This window comes from Amblyomma maculatum, chromosome 5 (assembly GCF_055883805.1).
Source record: "Amblyomma maculatum isolate TAMU_Amacu chromosome 5, ASM5588380v1, whole genome shotgun sequence".
NCBI lineage: Eukaryota > Metazoa > Arthropoda > Arachnida > Ixodida > Ixodidae > Amblyomma > Amblyomma maculatum.
Genome location: NC_139348.1, coordinates 1,952,837 through 1,972,586, shown reverse-complemented (window position 1 = coordinate 1,972,586; position 19,750 = coordinate 1,952,837). Strand labels below are relative to the sequence as shown.

Here is a 19,750-nt window from a genome sequence, read left to right as displayed (position 1 = left end):
CGTTTTACTCAGAAAAAAAAGCTTTACGAAATTAGCCAAAAAAAAATTCCGGTATATTTGGAACAATTTTCCTCATTTTGCGCAGAAGGGAAAGGGTTAAAGAAAGCTGTCAGGGTCCATATTTCGAGTTTGCGCCATTTTCAGAAGTGTTATCTCCCTGACCTCGAGTCATCTTATTGGTGGAAACGTCGGGACCAAAAGTGGTAGTGCCTCTAAAGCATCTATTTTATTCGCTATGCTTCTAGCGTTCAACGAAATTATGCGCAGCTGACTCAGCTTTGCTTGCTAACTATCAGGCAAGATCTCAGCCTTCCTTGGTAGTGCTTGGCAAGACGTCATGTTGTTATTCCATATGTAAAATTGGTCACCAACACGAAGTCTATCATGAAGTACCGTAAAATTCTGAGAAAGTCCCCCCCCCCCCCTTCCCCCCCCCCCCTCCCTCTCACACACCGAAATTACCGGAAAATTGGAGGGGGTTGCTTTTCCAGAATGGGACCAGTTAACTGATCTGTTAACTGATCTAACAATAACTGATCTAAAACAATAATTAAGATATAGGAGAAAAAAACGAGCATGATAGCAATTGCTACCACCCCGTTTCAAAGGGGACACTCCTATATTCCATCCATCCACCGAAATGTAAAGTGACAAACTTTTGTGAAAAAAAAAAATTATTCCAGTGCACGTGGATTTAATATTTAATTTAGTTCTGACCAGGACATTTAGGCTGTGAAGTGTGCGTCGAGACGTCGGCGAGCTGCTATGCATTGTGTTATCACTATACTGTTGCCGCTGATGCAAACTGATCTGTGCCCGCCACCATCGTTTTCACTCGGCATGCTGTTCAAACACGCTAGCGATTGTCTTGTTTCATTTCGTCCTCAACTCCGGCCTAGACAGCGGCGATTTGCTCTTTGGTTGTCCGCATTTGGTATGCCTCGCTCGCAGTGGTCATCTGACGCTAGCCGTCAGCAGTGATTTCCCTACACAACCCATTGGGGAGGAAGGGGGGGCGGGAAGGTACATACCTTTTCGCTTATAATGTTTCTGAGAGTTCAAGCTGGATTGGATTCTGGGTATAGACGGGGCTGCCAGTGCTGCCTGGGTGACGTGCATGCTAAAGGTAGGGTACAGGGAATTAAGGCGCGGGAGCGAGGGGGGCGCTTTCCCATAACGGCACAGAAATGTGAAATTAGCAGTGAAGTTAAAGGGGGGGGGGGGGGGGGGTGCTTGCTCGGAATTTTATACAAAAGCACTCATATGCAATTTCTAATCAGATGTGAGGGCACGGAACAACAATTAGGTATCTATCATCACTGCGAAATGAGCAGCTATAACTGACCTATACGATGAAAACAAGTCACATAATTAGAGGGCGTTGCCTGGCCACTTCCCCGTGCCCTCTGAATAAAGTCAAGTGCGATGCTCCTTTTCTACAGCTTGTGCCTGATGATGTTACGAAGCCTTGGTTGGTCACTGGAATGGTAGTGCTCGTGAGGGGCGATAAAGTTCCCATCATGCTTGTCGATGAAGTCAGTTGCTGCCGACAAACAAGCTTTAGGTGGTGACATGCTTTTTTTTTTCTCTAAAATGTGGGTGAAAAACGTATTAGTATGTGGAAAAGTGATTGATCTAGACTGCATGATTTTGAAAAATGTAACTTGAATTAGGCATTGATTTAGGTACAAAGGCATTTATTGGCACTTTCAGTTCATAAAAATAGGTTAGCATTTTCTTGCTTAAAATATGAAGAGCCCCCGTCTGATTTCTCGCAGAATCCAGTTCAAAATTGCATTGTCCTTTGTGCAGAAAAGGTTTAGCAACACATACACTACTTTGACGACAATGGCGAGCAGAGATCACTTCTTCGTTGTCAAATGCTTCGCTCTCTTACACCAGTGCACTGCAAAGAAGCCATCGCGATGGATTATTGTCGTCGCATTTTTGCACATCACACTGCCTTCCCCAGATCTGGCCCACATAGTTGTTCCCAAATTCTTCACTTCCTTTCCCCTAAGGCAGCATGAAACTTTCACTGCGTCTCCACGTCGTGTCTCCGTGAAAACGGCCTTCGCACATGAGCTTCGTTCTCTTTCACCAGGGTGTTGCAGAGAAGCCATCATGCTCCTCCAAGAGAGCGTCGCTGCTCTCTAGCTCATGCCATGCGCCCCCAATCTTGGCCCGCTCTTATGTTGGCACGTGTGGTTGATCGCTAAACATATACGACCAAAATTTGTGGAAATTTTGAGACTAGTAGCTCGTAAATCGTGTTATCTGGGAGCGTATAAACCGGGAGGAAAACTGGGTAACTCTTTTTAAGACTTTTACTGCCTGTGATTCTGAGTGTATAAACCAGGAAATTGTATCAACTGGGAGCTTATCAGTGAGGTTATATTGCATTTAGGTGTTGACACCCACCACGGTGGACAGTGCACACGTATAGTGTTCATACTCTAGTACATGGTCCAGCCATAGCATCGCGGGGCCGGAGCACGACTCAGCAAAATGGCATGTCCAGTTACCGGTGGCATTTCAAGCTGTGTTTGTTTTATGCTGCTAGAGTGCATCTCGGTATGTAGACATTTGGCTCTCTGCTTCTGCGTTGTGTTGGCCATAGTGCTCAACACAACGTAGTGCATAGTGCATGAACTAGTTCTGCTAAATCTACGATTTTTGTATTGTTGTATTGTTGTGCAAGTTCCTAGGTTGGCACAGGCTGAGCCTGTGGGCGGTTGTCACGGCCAGTATGCCTAGTGGCTATGGATGTGTTGAGCGTCGTTGCAGTACACCTTTGAACTTCAGTTGCATCCAGGAGCCAACTAGTATGGTTTGGTACACAGGGTTTAATGTCCCAAACCAACATCGACTATGAAGGATGATGCAGTGAAGGGCCCTGGTAATTTCTACTGTGTGGGGTTCTTTAATGCTTTTTCAATGTGCACTTGCTTTGCACAGCAGACGGGCACTTTGTATGTCACCTTCATCAGCATGGCAGCTGCGGCTGGGACAGAGCCCGCACCCTCAAATTAAGCTGTAGAGTGCCCTAACCACTGAACCTGTGCAGCAAGGCCCGCAGCTGACTCGAGACAATTATAAGTAACGAGTGATTTGTACCAAATTGCAGTTAGCTACCAGACTTGCGCAGATTGAGTGCCGCTTCTTAGTGCTCCATTGGTGCATGCTCGGCTGAAAGTGTCGCTATGTAATCCCCAGAGCAGATAAAGTATTATTTCAAGTGACCGACCACGTCTATGGTGTAGTTGTGAATTTTGCAATACAATACAGTACTAAATTTGTTCGTTGCACAGAATGGCTATTCAAGCCACAGTGGGTTAATAAATGTAAATTGTGCAGTTTAATGTCCCGAAACGACATATGTGATATGACGGACGCTGTGGTAGAGAGCTCTTGAATTAATTTAGATCGCCCAGGATTCTTTAATGTGGGCTGAGATTGCGCAGCACACGGATGTCTTTTGTGTTTGGGCACCATCAAGCACTTGTCAAAGCTCTGCTGCCACTGCCATGGTTTAATCTGTGTCCTCTGGCTCAGTAACCGTCTGCCCTAACCAGAAGAGTCTCGAAATCATGAGCTTAGTGAGCAAAATAATTGCGCTCCTAATGGCATGCACCCTTCCTTGTCTATGTGAATTACTCTTCAATCTCCTAAGAACCACATTAGGTGCAGTACATGTGACATGGCACAGTAGCACAGCAAATAAAGGGCCGACCAGGGTATGTCATTTTGAACAAACAAGATATTGAAAGCAGCAAAAATACAAATCAAAGCTTTCTCATGCTCCCTTTTGGATAGCCATCCGCCTCATTCTCTATGTTCGCCAGATGCGCCATGGGGATGGCATACTACCACTGACAGCATCCATTGGTCTGTCTCTCTGACTGACGTGTGAAGGGTGGGCGTAAGCCACTAATCCTGTCAGCCGCTCGCTGCGCGCTTTTCCGTTGCACTTTTTGTTTACGCACAAGCATACAACCACACACAAAAAAAACATTTAGTTTCTTTTCCTATTCTGTCTATCGTGCTGGTCATGCATTTGCCTAACCGTGATCACATGCATACATGCACAGGCCTGCTTTTCTAAGAAATGCCGGAAAGAGCCCCTCGTGGAAGGGGAGGGGGAGCTCCCTTCGCAGCTTCAGAACAAAAGGTCACCTTAGAGTCTCCCTGTGCATTGGTGACTCAGCCTAGTGCACATGAGGTAGCAAAATAAATAAAATAAAAAATTCTCAAAAGGTGGGGCTATGATGTACACATGTGACTGTGACATACTCCACCAGACATGCCTCCCACCAAACACTGAGGAGGAGAGAAGGGAATTTGGCTTGCGGAGGCTAGACAGCCAGTTGGGAGAGTGAAAAACCTCTGAGAGGGAATGGAAGGCGGGAAACACAGTGAAATCACTTGATTGCAGTGGCTGTGACTGCACTATTAATTACTCTTTCCAAAAAATGTTTGCAGCCTTGTGTTCGGGGGGGGGGGGGGGGGGGCGACGTCAGCAGGGAAGAAAATTTTTTTATAGGGGGGGTGGTGAGTGATGCTTTAAATCCAGGCTGCAGTCTCACGGCTTCCAGCATTTGCACTCGCTGCACATTTTGGGGCCACAAAACATGGTGAAAGGGACCGAAGATACACTGATGCATTCATGACAATCTACAGCTGCCTGGTTTGCATGACTTGAATGCTCGGTCGAGCATTTTGTGACAGAATATTATTGAGGGTAACTCAGTCGCTTTAACAGGCCCACTGCAGTCCTTCTCAGCTGTTACCCACCAAGCCCAGTTTGCAGCCACATAAGTATTGTGCACAGCAATCTTTCATTGAGACCGTGAACCTCTCAGTATTGTCAATGTTGGCATGAAAGACGAGCTTGGTGAAAGGAGTGCTTGGGGCATTTCCAGAAATCATTTTTACATTGCATAGCTAAAAGTGCATTGCACTAGCTACTAAAATGCCACAAATTCACTCTTGGTTTGTGATCAGTCCCAGCACTTGCGTATAGCAGGGACGGCATTCTGCTACCCCGTGTAAGAGGGCAGGTTTGACTCTCTCCTGTAGAGGCAGTATTTTTTATTCAGACGAAATGCGGGAACGCTATTTCTGTGTGCATTTAAGAACACTGGGTGGCAGAAGTTAACCGTGTTCTTTACATGTCAGGCCTTATCTCCTCACAGCGTCAGCGCATTACACTGCTCAAGCAGTGTTTAAAAGTAGGCTTAGCTTTTTGGCCTAAAGGTGGCAGCGTGTACGTTGAGGTGGAATGTTTATATTTAAGAAGTGGTTAAGTTAACCATATCATCAGTCATATTGTAGAATGAAAGAAGCCTGCAATAAATGCAAATCGGTAATGAGCTCTGAAGGACGAGAAGGCGACGTCTTCGCTGTTGTTTTGCACATAAATGCAGTCTCATAAAGGGAAGCATAAAGTAGTCTAAGGTGACCTGATTTTGACAGCGGTTGCAAACCTCTGTCTTGCCTCACTTGAACAAGCACACCTACACACTACGGTACTGAATAGTCCCACGACACATGCAGTATAGCCACTGCATCTCCACGACTGATGGGTGTGCTTCCCATGGCGCTGTCTGTCTGGGTTCAAAGAAGTGCGAGGAAAAAGATCTGGTTACGCCATTGGCTAGAGTGTTAGTACTTCATAGTTCTTGCACCATGGGTACGACTCACCTATGCACTGTGATTCAGTTGTGTTATACTTTTGCTTCCGTGTCTTTTTGTTTTGCAGATAAGATTTGTGTACAACATTTCCCTGTGGCACTACATGAAGCCTGCTATTTACCATGGACATATTGCATTTCTCAACTTTGCAAAGTGAGTGAGAGCACTTTGGGACCAGATAGTGTATTTTTTTTATTAGAGCGTAGCTCTTAATGCTCCCATCCAAGGGTTGAGCTGCGTTGTCGTTGGCACCGTTGGTGGTGAGCTCTGTACCACTCGTTCATGGCTCTTCTTTCTCTGTTCCTGAGATATTCTCTTGGGCTTACCAGAAAAATAAAGTGCTTTGTAACTGCACATGAATGCATGCATGCATGCATGCGCGCGCGCACACACACAGACGCGCATGCACGCGCGCGCACACACACACACACACACACACGCACACGCGCACGCACGCACGCACACACACACACGCACACACCTCAAATTATTTTGCATTAGAGAGTATCATAATCGTCTTTAGCATTTTTTTCATCCCTGTGTTTCCTTTTGTGCACTGAGTGATTGGCTCCTGCTGCAGTCAGTGCAGTAAATAATGAAAAGGTATAAAATTAAAAACCTTGTTGGCCTGTGTTCTTTGCTGCTGACTGAGCTGTCTTTTCCTGCTCATTTCTGTAGCTATTTTGTTTGCCACCCTTGCTTGGTGTACTGGTGTAGTTAATTTTGTAGAATGGTGTAATATAATAATAATAATAATTGGTTCGCAGGAAGGGAAAGGTGCAGTATCTGTCACACTTGTTTCTGTGGGCACTTGAATCGCACCGTAAGGGAAGGAAGGAGGTGCAGCGGTGGCATAGCGGTAGAGCATCCGCCTCGCATGCAAGAGAACCGGGGCTCAAATCCTGGTGCCGCGGAATTCTCCACCGGATGAAAAAAAAAAGAAAAATCCGCGTGTCGATGGAATTGCATAAACAGGTTTGGGGTGCGACCTGATGCCGGTGAACACCTCCGGCTACGCACTCCCTCACCAGAACAGGAGTTGGCCACCCTGGTGCAGTAATTGGCCGCAACCTCCTATGATAAGCTCCATAAAACCCCGGCCCTCAGTCACCAGCGGCTGCGGAACAACTGGCCACGGCGGCGGTCAGACCTGCGACACAGCAGGGGGTGCTAAGAACCGGGTTAAGTGGAGAAATATGGGAGAGGCCTTCGCCCTGCAGTGGGTATAATCAGGCTGATGATGATGATGATGATGTAAGGGAAGGGAGGAAGATGGGAGTTAAAGTGGAAAGAGAGAAAGAGTAGCCGTAGTGGAAGGCTGCGGAGTAATTTCGACCACCTGGAGATCTTTAACGTGCGCTGACATCTCACAGCACATGGACGCCTCTTCGTTTTGCCTCCATCGAAACGCAGCCGCCGCGGTCGGGAGCGAGTAGAAAAGAGCACAGCAGGATTTTTCAGCATCAAACCATGATACAAAGTATTCTCCCAGTATGTATGCTTACACTTTAATAGCAACAGATGCACTAACACCTGCTCCAAATACATACTCAGTTCCTGGTGTGCAGTTGAAGTGATTGCCTCTTTATGCATCTGTCATGTAAATTTATCTTGCATTACAAGAGGAAGTGCACTGAAGTAGTGAGAATTGATGTTGACACATACATACTGCATGAAGCCACACATGTGCTACAGTGCGTTACTTTGGCAACACTGGACTTTACATACATGGTGCAATGCTTATTAGTACTGTTCATCACTGATCTGAGTAGTCATTCTGCTGTCTGGTGTCAATGGTTTTTGCAGTGGGCTTTTTCCTTAAGAACTTTAAAATGAATGCATGAGAGCAAAAGACATGCGCGCATGTGCTCATGCAATCTCTCTCTCTCTCTCTCAAAACTGTTGAATTTGTGTGAGGCTGTTCAGTCTTGCATTGATAATCTGTGGTATGGATTGGAATTTTTGGTTTTTATTTTTTGAAAATTCCACCGACCTTTTTTTGGTGCTTATTTGAGATATCAGTTTTAATTTCTTTTTCCGATGAATGCTATATCTTATGGTTGAATTACAAGTAGTTGTTGTTTTTTCAGCTACATAACATATTCATGTGCGATGAAAAGTCTTTTAAAAATTACCTTAGCTTTTTTGTCAGTTTCTTTGTTTGGTTTACCTTTAATTGATATAAAATTGGTTGCTAATTACTAGTATGGAACATATATAGCTGTATTTGCAGAGTGAAATCCTAGCCCCAATAAATAAGGAACAAAAAGTAAATGATGCATGTACTGAATGTTAATTTCTAAATGTTGGGCTGCCATGTTATCTGGGTTGTTGCACATACTCAAGCAAGAAAGCAGGTGTGACTTGGCTCAGGCATTGAAGGCAGAGATGAAACTGCTGCTTCAGTGTCACAGTAGCCAGAACACAACTGTTTTTTTTTTTTTTTTTATGACATTTATATATGGTTTTGAGTTTCCCTTGATGCAGGGGAGACACTGACCTTAGTTGGGGATGACAGTGAGCGCTAGTAAATGTGATGTGGCAGAGAGGTAGAACCTTCCAGCCAGCCTGCTGAGGCATGTAAAGGTGATGGAACAATACCTACAAATGCACCACCTCACCATGCTCCTGGTCTTCATTAATTTTATCCTTTTGGCTGTGTTTAACTTCTCAATAACCAGCTAGGTGTATTGCACTTGTAAGAAGCACTGATATTTTGCAGTCAGAATTGTTTTTTTTTTTTTTTTGTTTGTTTGTTTGATTTTCTATGAAGCTCGACATAAGAAGGTAAATTGAGGGTGATTACAATTTTTTGCAGGTACGGTGTCACCCAGAGGCCTATCTACATCAACCTTATCAGACGGCCCCTGGACCGCCTTGTCTCCTACTTTTATTTCCTCAGGCATGGAGATGACTTCAGGCCTTATCTTGTTCGGCGGAGACAGGGCAACAAAATGGTAAGTCAGGTCCAGTGATTGGCACATATTTTTGCTGATCGATAGCAAACAGAACTATTAAAAGACATTGTTTTGTTTTGTGAAGCGAATTCGTCGTGAATGTTAGTTTATAAGAAATAATTCACCATTTGCTGGTAACACAAAATGCCATTTGACTCTGCATGTGCAAAAGTGTGAGCTTAGGGTCACTGCAAAGAAACTGGTCAGTTGTAAATGCACTGACCAAAGCTTTGAGTCTGGTTTGCTAGTACTTGGGGATAGGGTGAAGAGTAATTACTGATCCCACCCGGGTGTTGCTAAAGGAGCATGTGATGCACGTGCTGCTGTATGACATTGGCTTGCATTTGTGGCTTCATGTTTTCTCCAACCGCACAGTTTGGCTAGGCATGTATGCAAGGCCGAAATGCTTTGCATTGCAGCACCAGTGAGAAATACATTTTCAAAAATGTTTTAACTGGCACAACTGTTGCTGATAGCAAGCAATAACAGTAATGCTACCATTGCACCAAGTGTTCCAAACTGCACTGAACCAGAAAAAGCTGTGTCATCCTAATAAAAACTGGGAAAATTGTGCCAAACTGTCTCAGACTCGCTGCCCTTGAATTGTGTGGTGCTGTACACCAGAAATTTGTGAAGATATCACCTTGGTTGTCGCTGCTGTTTCAAATTGTTTACACCTGTAGCAGCCCTGTTAGAATAAACACAACTGTCCCGCTGTAACGCAGACTTACACGGTGTATAGTTTCTTATGCAAGCCACCATCGGTGCAATGATGTTTCGGCACACACTCAAGACTGCCCATTTATTTCTCATTTAGAAGGTGCCCAGTAGCGCACGCATTGAGGTGGAGGCCAGTCAACGTCCTCGGGTGTGATTACGATTGGCCAGCCTGTTAGGCCTAGTGTGAGTCAACTGATTGAAGGTTGCACTTAAATATGATGCAGCGGTAATTTGACGGTGTTATTCAGATGTGCAAATACTATGCAGATTTATACCTATACAGCACATTGCTTTTATGAGGACATTGTTTTTGTATAACACCGACGAGCACAATAAAGCTTTTGGGTAGAGCCCTATACAGCACATTGCATTTATAAGGACATTGTTTTTGTATAACACCTATGAGCACAAGCTTTTGGGTAGAGCCCTATACAGCGCTTTGCATTTATGAGGACATTGTTTTTGTATAACACTGACGAGCACAAGCTTTTGGGTAGAGCCCACACCAGTGTTACGTATGGGTATGGCAGCAGCACGGGGAGAGACTTCTATGCTATACAGTTAGATGTTTGTACTGAAAAAGTGGCTCTCACCCTTTTAAAACGTGGTAGTGAACATCTTGTCTAGTGTAGCCAACAGCGAAAATGGCTGCTAGGCATGATCCGGTCATCCAAATGGGCACAACTGCGTGGCGCTACTGCATTTGCAATTTGACATTCATTGCAGTTGTACAATATGGTGACCCCCGGCACTGTGCCATTTGTTTTAAGAATCAAAAGTTGGGAATAGTTGGCGCAGGCTTTGTATGCACTGCAGGCAAAACTGCTACAGCCAGCACACAAGGGCTTGATCAACACTGCTCTGGCTCAGAAGCTTTATGGAGGAGACTAAGCGATTAATTGCTTCTGCACGGGGGAAGCCCGAGTGCCAAGTGTACATCAAATATGACAAAACTGACTGACATAGATGAAAAATTGGAGTGGTTTTAATGTGGGAGAAATGTAATGAAGCCAAAGTATTGCAAAAGAAAAGTGGAGAGTCACACATTGGTATGTTTCAGATACAGTGCTCGTGTGAGTATTATATCCAAAGTATGGGCTCTTTAGGTAAACACTGTGCGACATATTTCCTGAAAGTGTCTTCTTTTTAAATATACATTATGAAACTTGGAAGTGACATCCTGTCATGGGCAATTCGATGCGAGTAATGGCAAACTTTATAGTGTAACACTCTTTTCATCACACTCTATCCTTTCCAGCATTGTTTGATAATGTAAAAGATTGGGAAACTAAAAGCCCCATGCTCCTGAGCTTCGTTATGCTTCTAAACCAATGTTTTGTTGCTCTGAAGTGCTCCAGATTAGAAATTTAAGTGCTCCAGACTGCTTTTTGCTCTGCTGTGGTGATGCAGTGGTTAGGATGCTGAACTACTGTGCCCGAGGATGCAGGATCAAATCCCAGCCGTGGCGGCCACTTTTCGATGGAGATGAAAAGCCAGGCGCCCGTTTGCTGTGCTGTGGCAGTGCACGTTAAAGAACCCCAGGTGGTCGAAATTTTCGGAGTCCTCCACCATGGTGTCTCTCATAGCCTGAGTCGCTTTAGGACGTTAAACTCCGAAAACCAAACCAGACTGCTTTTAAATTGGTGTTCATGTGCTCAAAAATGCTCTAGGTTGAGAATTTTAGTTCTTTCAAATCACATTTCGCTAACAGCATCAGAGCATTAGAGAGAAGTTTGTTATTGGACCATAATTAACTGGCTCTCTTGTTACATGTCTGAGGTGATACTAGTGAGAATACTATCACGCAGAGAAGGTCCTGTTAAATCAGAATTCTTTTTAACTACATAATATTACAAGCAGTCTTTAGTGGAATAATATGTATAACATGCAGTAACGAGTTGATGAGTATAAGAGTTAACTACAAGAGCAGTGAACGAACAGAAATGAAAGAATTGGTTCAAATTTAAGGCATGTAATATGGAATCAGAAGGTACAGCCTCTGCAATGAACTAGGAAATTCAAGCTAAGTGTTTAGGTCATTAGGAAATTCTTTTACAGCTTGTGATGCGCAAGCATTTTAGCCACTAATGGATGAGATAATTGCGTATGAGATAATTTCATTTGGAGTACTTTAAGCACGTAATGGATCCAGCTATTGTGGATGTGTTTTATGATGTTTTGTGGTGAATGTTTGTTCATGAATTACCACTACATTCTATGACAGTGCGCTTCAGAATAGGCTACATTACAGTATTATATGATAGCCTATACTGGTGTTATACAGTGTGCCATGACCAGGAGTGAACCTTGTTCTCGTTGCTTGTGAGACCAGCTGGTTATTTATGCATCGCAAGAGGTAGCTGAACTAGTCAGCTGGCCTTGATTTCTTTGGATATAGAGCATATGCATTTCAAAGCTTACCGTTGAGCATGTTTATTCATTGTGAATGAAGGAAGAGTGCACAAAGGAACAAGGACAGCAGGAAACTGTCTGTGTCAGTCTCCTCTCGTCTGTGTTTCCTTCTATTGTTTCCTTTCGTTGTTTGTCACAAATGCATAGCGGTAGTCAAAATGCTACTAAAGGTTGTTGGTTACCGTGGGCTAAGATGCAAATTGGCTTTTTTCTTTGTGCAGACTTTTGATGAATGTGTTGCCACGAAGGGGGCTGACTGCGCTGAAGAACGGTTGTGGCTTCAAGTGCCATTCTTCTGCGGCCATGCTGCAAGATGCTGGTAAATGTTTGGCCAGTTGTTCTGATTCTTTGGGTCACCATGTTATTTGTTGTGAAAGAGGCAGGAAGTATGTTTCGGAAGTTTTATATGCGTTTTAAAAAAAGCCTTAAAAAGCAAAAGCTGTGTGCCCTCCATAATAGCTTTATAAATTGCCTCAATTGTTACGGTAGGTAAAAGAACACACCAGTCATTAAAACCAAAGAAAGTTGCGAGGAATATCACATTATCTTTTTTAGTTGTGGTGATCAGAGGGTGAAATAAATTAGTGAATCATTTTAAACAGGAGATGATGCTTTAGAAAGAGGGAAAAATGATGGCCAAGTGCCACTACTGTTATACAAACCTGCAAACTCCACATGTTGCCTGCAATGGGCTACCAACCAAGCTGTGTGGTAATGGCTGTCTCCTTCAGCTTTTGAAAGGCCTGTTGTTCTGTATGTGCCACCCAGACCATGGTCAAAGGACTGACTTAAAGCAGCAGGTGTGCAAGAATCCCAGCATGCTATCTGTGGCATTCTGTGGCAGAAACAATGAGGTAGTGGCTGTTTTTCATGTTTCCATCAATGCCTTATGTATCGTGACGTGAAGCTACCAAGAGACCGAGGCGACTACGTAGCGGCAGGAGCAAGAAGAACCAGAATGGTTTATTTGCAGGCCTTTTTATACAAGTCGTGAGCGGTGCTGCAGGCACTGTGATAGTAAGGTAGTATGTACAATGCATGCCCAGTACATCCCCTGGAGGGTAATGAAAATGAAAAAAGAGTTCAGGCTACTTGATTAAAACCAGTGTCTTAATGAAGTTGTTGCGCTGGCTTGACTGTACATGTTGATCATCTTGGGGCAGGCGTCTGCCTAGGGTCAGATGGTGGTGTATGGCCCACTGTACTTGCGGGTGCTGCGTTGCCTGCGGAAGGTTGTTGCTGGGGTGAGCAAGTAGGTCGTAGCGCAGATTGAGCAGCAGAGCTGTTTGAAGCAGACGCACTGGGGTCCACTAGCTCGCGATCGAGCGAAGCGCAGTTGTCGTCATCGTCCCTGGTGTCCGGTGCATATTCCTTGTGAGTTTGAAGAAGATGCTTTCTGTAGCGTCTAAACACCCGACGATCTTCAGTTTGTACCACGTAGGACCTAGGAGCCGCAGTGGCGATGACAGTTGCCTTGGTTCACCATGTCTTGTCCCCGAGCCTCACAACTGATCCGTTTTTCAAAGATGGTAGGGGCTTACCACTACTTTTTTGATAGTTCTTCCTTAGTTCAGTTTTCGATGCTATACCAAAATCTGGAAGGTTAGCTCTGAGACACTGGCCCTGAAGTTCTCCTGGCGATCGGCCATCCTTCAAGGGTGTACAGCGGTAGAGTCCTAGCCACAAGTCATCCCCTGCATTTCATTTTTTTTCATGACTTGCTTCACAACCTGTACACCCTTCTCTGCCAATCCATTGGATTGTGGATAATGGGGACTTGATATGACGTGAGTGAAGTCATATTTTCTGGTGAATACAGCGAACTCGTGGCTTGCAAATTGTGGCCCGTTGCTTGTGCACACCTCAAGCAGTATGCCGTACCATGTGAACATGGCGCTGAGTGCTGCAATTGCATTCCATGCTGCGGTGTCCTGAAGTTTTTATACTCCTGGGAAGTTTGAAAGTGCATTATATGCCACAATGTATGAAGTTCCACCAAAAGAAAAAATATCCACACCAACTCGATACCATGCACACTCAGGGACAGGGCACATGAGCGACAGGTCTTGTGGTTGCTTGTAAGAAAACGTTTGACAGACGGAGCAACTCTGGATGTCACTGCTCAGACCAGGCCAAAAAAACATGCGGCGTGCCCTTTCTTTGCATTTCTACAGCCCCAGATGCCCCGCATGAATTCTTGCTAGAATTTCACGGTGCGTGCTTTTTGGTATGGCCACTTTTGTACCTTTCAGCAGTACGCCATTCACCACGGAAAACTCAGATAAAAAGGGCTTTAGGGCGTCTCTCATAGCCTGAGTCGCTTTGGGATGTTAAATCCCCATAAAACAAAGGGGCTTTAGTTCCCCTTGCAGCCTCGCACCGGTTGACAACCTGTTGATGACTTCCCGGAGGTACTCGTCCCGTACAGTTTCTTCTGCCAGCTTTTGAAGTGTTGTGTCCGTGACCATGTAGCCCAAGACCGCTACTGTGTGTACCTCTATGTCATCCGGGGCACCAGAACACACCTTGCTGAAGTGGAGATGATCATGACAGCATATCTGCCAAAATGAGATGCTTGCTAGGAACATACTGCAATACGATGTCGTACTTGAGCAGTTTAAAAAAGAATCTTTGGAGTCAAGGCGTCATGTCACAAATCCCTTTTGCAGCTATGGACAGCAGAGGTTTATGATCTGTCTCGATGAAAATTTTCTGTCCATAAATGAATTGCTGAAATTTATCACAGTCAAAGGAAATGCTGAGCGCCTCCTTTCCAGTCTGCGCATACTAGTTTTCAGCTTGAGTCAGCACACGGGATGCATATGCCGCCGGTCGCCACAGGCCGTTGTGACACTGCAAAAGGGCTGCGCCCAAGCCATCTTTTGATGCATCGCAGGTTATCCTAGATTGTTTCTGGGGATCAAAAATTGCTAGAACAGGTGTCATGCATAGAATCTGTGATACACTTTTCCGCTCTTGCATGTGGTTTTCAGTCCACTCGAATTCTGAGCAAGATTTTATGAGCGCTCTCAGTGAGGCCGTTCTATCAGGCAGGCACGGCACATAGTTGCAGCACACCGACCATGCGCTGGACATCATGTTTACTTTTTGGCACAGGCATTTCAAGCATGCTTGGGACAAGGTTTAGGTTAGGTGAGATACTTTTGTTTGTAATGATGCCACCTAGGAACTGCTCTTCATTCTGCGTTGAATGCTATACCTGCTTTTTCAGCCGCTTTCATCACTGCCACTACAGTCGAACCCGGATATATCGAACCTGGATAGTTCGAATTTTGGTTATATCGAACTCACGGAATATCCCCTTAAAAATCCCATGTAAAAGTATAGGAAAGATGCGTCGTATATCGAACTCAATTTCACCTGTTTTTCGATATAGCGAACTCTGCACCACGCATTGGACGGTGTGCCTTCCCCCAAAGACGATCGCATTATCCTCAGTCGTTTGCCGCATGACGGCACGGAAGGAATGAGAGGGCACAGTTTGGCAACGGCTGGTCTAGGGCAGCGCCGCACCCTTTCCCCAAAGATGCACGCATCCGCGGTGATCGTTTGCCGCGTGCCAGCACGTGATGTTTGCAACCCATGTGCGTGAAGGAACGAGAGGGAACCAATGCAACCGTGGTGTTCTGGAGAGGGGAGAAACGCGATAGAGCAAAGCGCAAGGATGTGCCCATTCTTCTGCCAAGCTTTATCTCTCTCCTTCCTCTCTCTTTCCCGGTCTTCATTCGCAGCAGCAAGTACTACGTATGCACGGAAAGGTAGCTCGGCCCGTGGCAGACGCTTTCTCCAGTGTGTGTTGTGAACGCTTTGCGCGCGGCGGCTGGCTGACGTGAAATGCGCGTCTCGCATCATTATGCTGAACATGCGTAGCTATGGTGGCTGCGGACGCTAAGAAGCGTCAGGTTTTTCTATTTTTTTCTTGCGGGAGTCGTTCGTCCTTGCCGTCGTGCTGAACGTGCGGCATGGCGTATGCTATGGCGGCTGCGGACGTTAAGAGGCGGCAGATTTTTTTTTTTTTTTTTTGCGAGTCGTTCATTCTTGCGTCTATGAATCAACGAAAGCATGCGGTCAGCTGCGATCATGACACTGGCTTTTAGCATTGTTCCCTTCAAATGGCATTTGCAGCTATCACGCTTTTCAATGATTTTATGGCAGTGGACTACACCGCCCCAAGCGCGCCATGATAAGCCGAACCAGGCTTGTGCAATCAAGCCATCACGGGCACTGTACCAAGTTCGCTCCCCGCCACTGCGGGATCTATCAAAAGTATAGAAAAAAGATAAACATGCCGTGACGTTATCGCTGCGCAGCATCTTGGAGCGCTGCCAATAAATGAGCTGTGGATATGCGACGCCCGAAACAAGGACGCGCCACCAAACGCTTTTTTTTTTTTTTAATTCTCGGGGGGGCAAAAGTGGGGTGTGGGTTCATTATGCGAGTGGGTTGATTACGCGACAAATGCAGTATCATTTTTCACCATCGCAAGTGGCGTCTCAAGCCGATTTCTGTATATCAAGTTATCGATATATCGAACTATTTCGCGATCCCCTTTGAGTTTGATATATTCGGGTTCGACTGTAGTCTTTCATCATCTTCGTCAATCAAAATATTAATCTTTCATCAAAATATTGCCAATGTACACATGTACACTGGGAAGGTCCTCGAAGACTTCACTCATTTGCCTCTGAAAAACTTTGGGCGCTGATGAGATGCCGAATGGCACGCAGAGATAGTGGTACCTTCCGAATGGGGTAGAAAAGGTGCAAGTTTTAGATATCTTCTTGCTAGGGGTATCTGGTGAAAACCAGAATTAGCATCTAAACAGCTGAAGTAGGCAAACCCGGCCAGTTTACCTTCTGTGTCCTCGTACTTTGGGAACTGGTAATGCTGCCTTTTTATGTGCTCGTTTGTCTTCCTTGGGTCCATGCAAACCCTAAGTTTGTCATCTTTCTTCTTAATCAAAACCAAGGGGCTTGCCCAATCTGTGGGACCATCCTCCTTCACGATGATGCCCGCAGGCTCCATTCTTTGCAGCTCCTCCCGCAGAAGCTCTCGCAGGAACAGGGGCACCCGTCGTGCTGGTTGGACGACGGGCCTCGCATCTGATTGCATGACCATGCTGTAAAGTTGCCTCGGCAGCCTATCCCTGGAGGACATGCCCGAAATTCTTAATTGCCTCATACTGTGAAGAGTTTATAGTGGCCACGGTGCGCTGGAGAAGTCCCAGGGCTTCGCTTGCATCCAGTCCTACCATGGCTTGGCGGCCATTTTTTACAACAAAAAACGGGATGGTAGTAGAAGCATCATCAATAGTCACCTCTTTGTGTCATCGTTCCGAAATGGGCTATGACACCTGCGTTGTACGCTCACAGTACCGCACTAGTAGGCGTCAACTCATGTGCCTGCAGCATCTTGCGGTAAACTGAGAATGGAAGTAGGCTGGCACGAGACCCAGTGTCTGCCTTGAAGAAAATATTTTTTCGAGCAACTTTATTTAGCTCCCACTGTCCAGTCCTTGCTGCTTCCTCTTTCAGCTCCAACCTCTGGAACCTCAAAGTCATCCTCGCTCCTCTCTTTGCTGACTTGACCTACTTTAGACATTCCTGGACAGCAAATCAAAAAGTGGTGAAGTTTGCGGCATTTATTGCACTTTTTCCCATAGGCTGGACACTGCCTAGGATTGTGCCGTCGATTGCACTTCTTGCAACAGTGCTGCTTGCTGCCCTCTTTGCCACTTTTGCTTCTACCTTGAGGCCCATGCCTTGCAACAGCATTGACGCATCCGCGGTCCAGACCTCCTTGCACTGTGCTAAAGATTCTGCAACCTTGCACAACTCTTCAGCTTTCGACAATGTTAAAGATTTTTCTTGTAGAATTTTCTCGAACAGTTTTGAATCATTTGTGCCAAACATGATCCGATCTCTGATCAAGGAATCACTCTGGTCTCCGAAATTGCACTGCGTGGCGTTTCTTTAGGTCCCGAACAAACTTTTCGAACGGCTCTCCCTCTGCCTGCTTCCGCGTTCGAAACACGTAGCATTCGTGAACTTTATTGCTCACCTCGGCGCAGTAGGACTTGGACTTCCCAACCAGCGTTGCATAGTCCTCCTTGCTTTCTGCAGCCTCAAACTTGAAAGTGTTGAACATGTCTAGCGCTTCATCGCCGGCTACGCTCAGCAGGAGTGCAGCTTTTGCAGCTTCACAGTGTGGTTGTTCCTGCGTCGTCGTTGCCTGCAGGAAGCGGTCATACTTCTGCTTGAAATGCCTCCAGTTTGCCGAGATGTTTCCTGTCATTTGCAATGGTGGTGGCGCTCTCAGAAATACCATCATTGTCTCTACGTTGTTCAAACCACTTCTTCGATATGAAGTGGCCACATTTCTGACACCATGTATCGTGACGTGAAGCTACCAAGAGACCGAGGCAACTACGTGGTGACAGGAACAAGAAGAGCCAGAATGGTTTATTCGCAGCCCTTTTTATACGAACCATGGGTGACGCTGTAGGCGGCGCTGCGATAGTAAGGTAGTACAGCGCATGTCCGATACACCTTATTGCGAGCCTACCGTTTGAAGAATCAAAGCAGAACTGCTTTAAAATCTTAAGGGTATTCCGCGTCTTTGCGGTGCTATGCGATGGAGCTCCACTTGCTACTGTCACACCCGTCATAAGCAGCAACGTCACATGTGAGGGAGCTTCCGCAGCACTAACAGCGAACAGCACATGTGACAAGCGTCCAGTTTCAGTGAGCTCTAGTGACAGAACCACACAGACGGAAGCAAAGGAAACCTCTCAGCGGTGCCAAAATGGCGATAGAAAAAAGGAGGAAGGAAACACCAGTTACACACCAATCAGCATAAGAATTTGTGCTCAGCTTGATTATTTAGCCTAACTGGCTCAGGGTAGATCATCGAGTTGGCTTTACTACAGGCTGCAGCAAGCTGAGAAACCTAAAACCAAAACTGTGTGAGTTCAGACTGCCCTTGAAGACGGGGCTGCCCGTGTACCATCACACCTACTGTTGCAATGTCAGAGGAGCACAAGAGACTGTTGCATTTAGCTTGGGTTTTGAGTAACCCTGAATTCAGACGAGAAATGATAAAAATCTGCAATTTGAGCACGCGAGATGATGCACCAATGGGAAGAATTGAGCTGCTTTAATGACACCTACGAATTTCAGACATGGCCTATACCACTTTTGTGGCATTGCAGGTGGATAGAAAAAGCTTTTTTGCATTTTGTGAGTCCCTCAGTAGCTTTCAGATATTTGGAAACGGGCTTTTTCTGTCCCCAAAAGCTGCAACTCCCACTCTCAAAAATGCTGCCACCATCGGCTCAAAGCTGCTGTGCCGCGTGTTGTCGGGTTGCCATGCTGTGGCTCAATCAGGGACACACAGGCTTTAGCAGGTTTTGGAGAAGCAAGGTATCCTACCTTCTCGGTTATTGATTGTACTCAGTAATGCATGTGTGACATTCTGCGATCCTCAAGGATTTCTGCTAAAGAAATTCCTGAGCCAAAGTCCCATCGTCGCCACATGGAGAAGAAAGCTTGCACCGAGGATGCTTTTTGGAGGCAACGCAAGAGACCTACATAAGCTGCAAGAGAATTCAAATAAAATTTAGTACTTTGCAGCTTCTTAAGCTTCATTTTCCCATATTTGGTTAAAAAAAGCATCCGATTCACTCATTCACTGTTTGTTGAAATTTTAAAATTCCCTTTTCTTTATTTTCAAGCAACCCTAGTGTTTGTGCAGGACATTATTTCCTATGTCAGTGTTGTATGATTATGAAATTTTCTACGGTCATTCTTTAGTATTTGCAAAATGCTGCTGTGCTATTTTTTATTGTAATTTTTTGTGGTGAACCAGATATAAATTTTCAAAATCATTGTAGTTCCACTAATAAAAAGCAACTTAATGAGTAATATTTTTTTTTAAATGATCAAAAA

General features: G+C 45.3%; 1 protein-coding gene and 1 pseudogene across 1 annotated transcript in view; one reads left to right on the top strand and one right to left on the bottom strand.

Annotated features, from left to right (window-relative positions):
- The window catches only part of Hs2st (Heparan sulfate 2-O-sulfotransferase), a 57,491-nt gene that overhangs the window by 23,804 nt on the left and 13,937 nt on the right, over window positions 1–19,750 (top strand). The window contains exons 3-5 of the mRNA XM_084603458.1: window positions 5,762–5,847; window positions 8,513–8,651; window positions 12,005–12,102. Of these exons, the coding sequence (XP_084459584.1) occupies window positions 5,762–5,847; window positions 8,513–8,651; window positions 12,005–12,102 (323 nt within the window). The remainder of the gene's footprint in view (window positions 1–5,761; window positions 5,848–8,512; window positions 8,652–12,004; window positions 12,103–19,750) is intronic.
- On the bottom strand, window positions 17,420–18,131 carry LOC146187617 (uncharacterized; annotated as a pseudogene).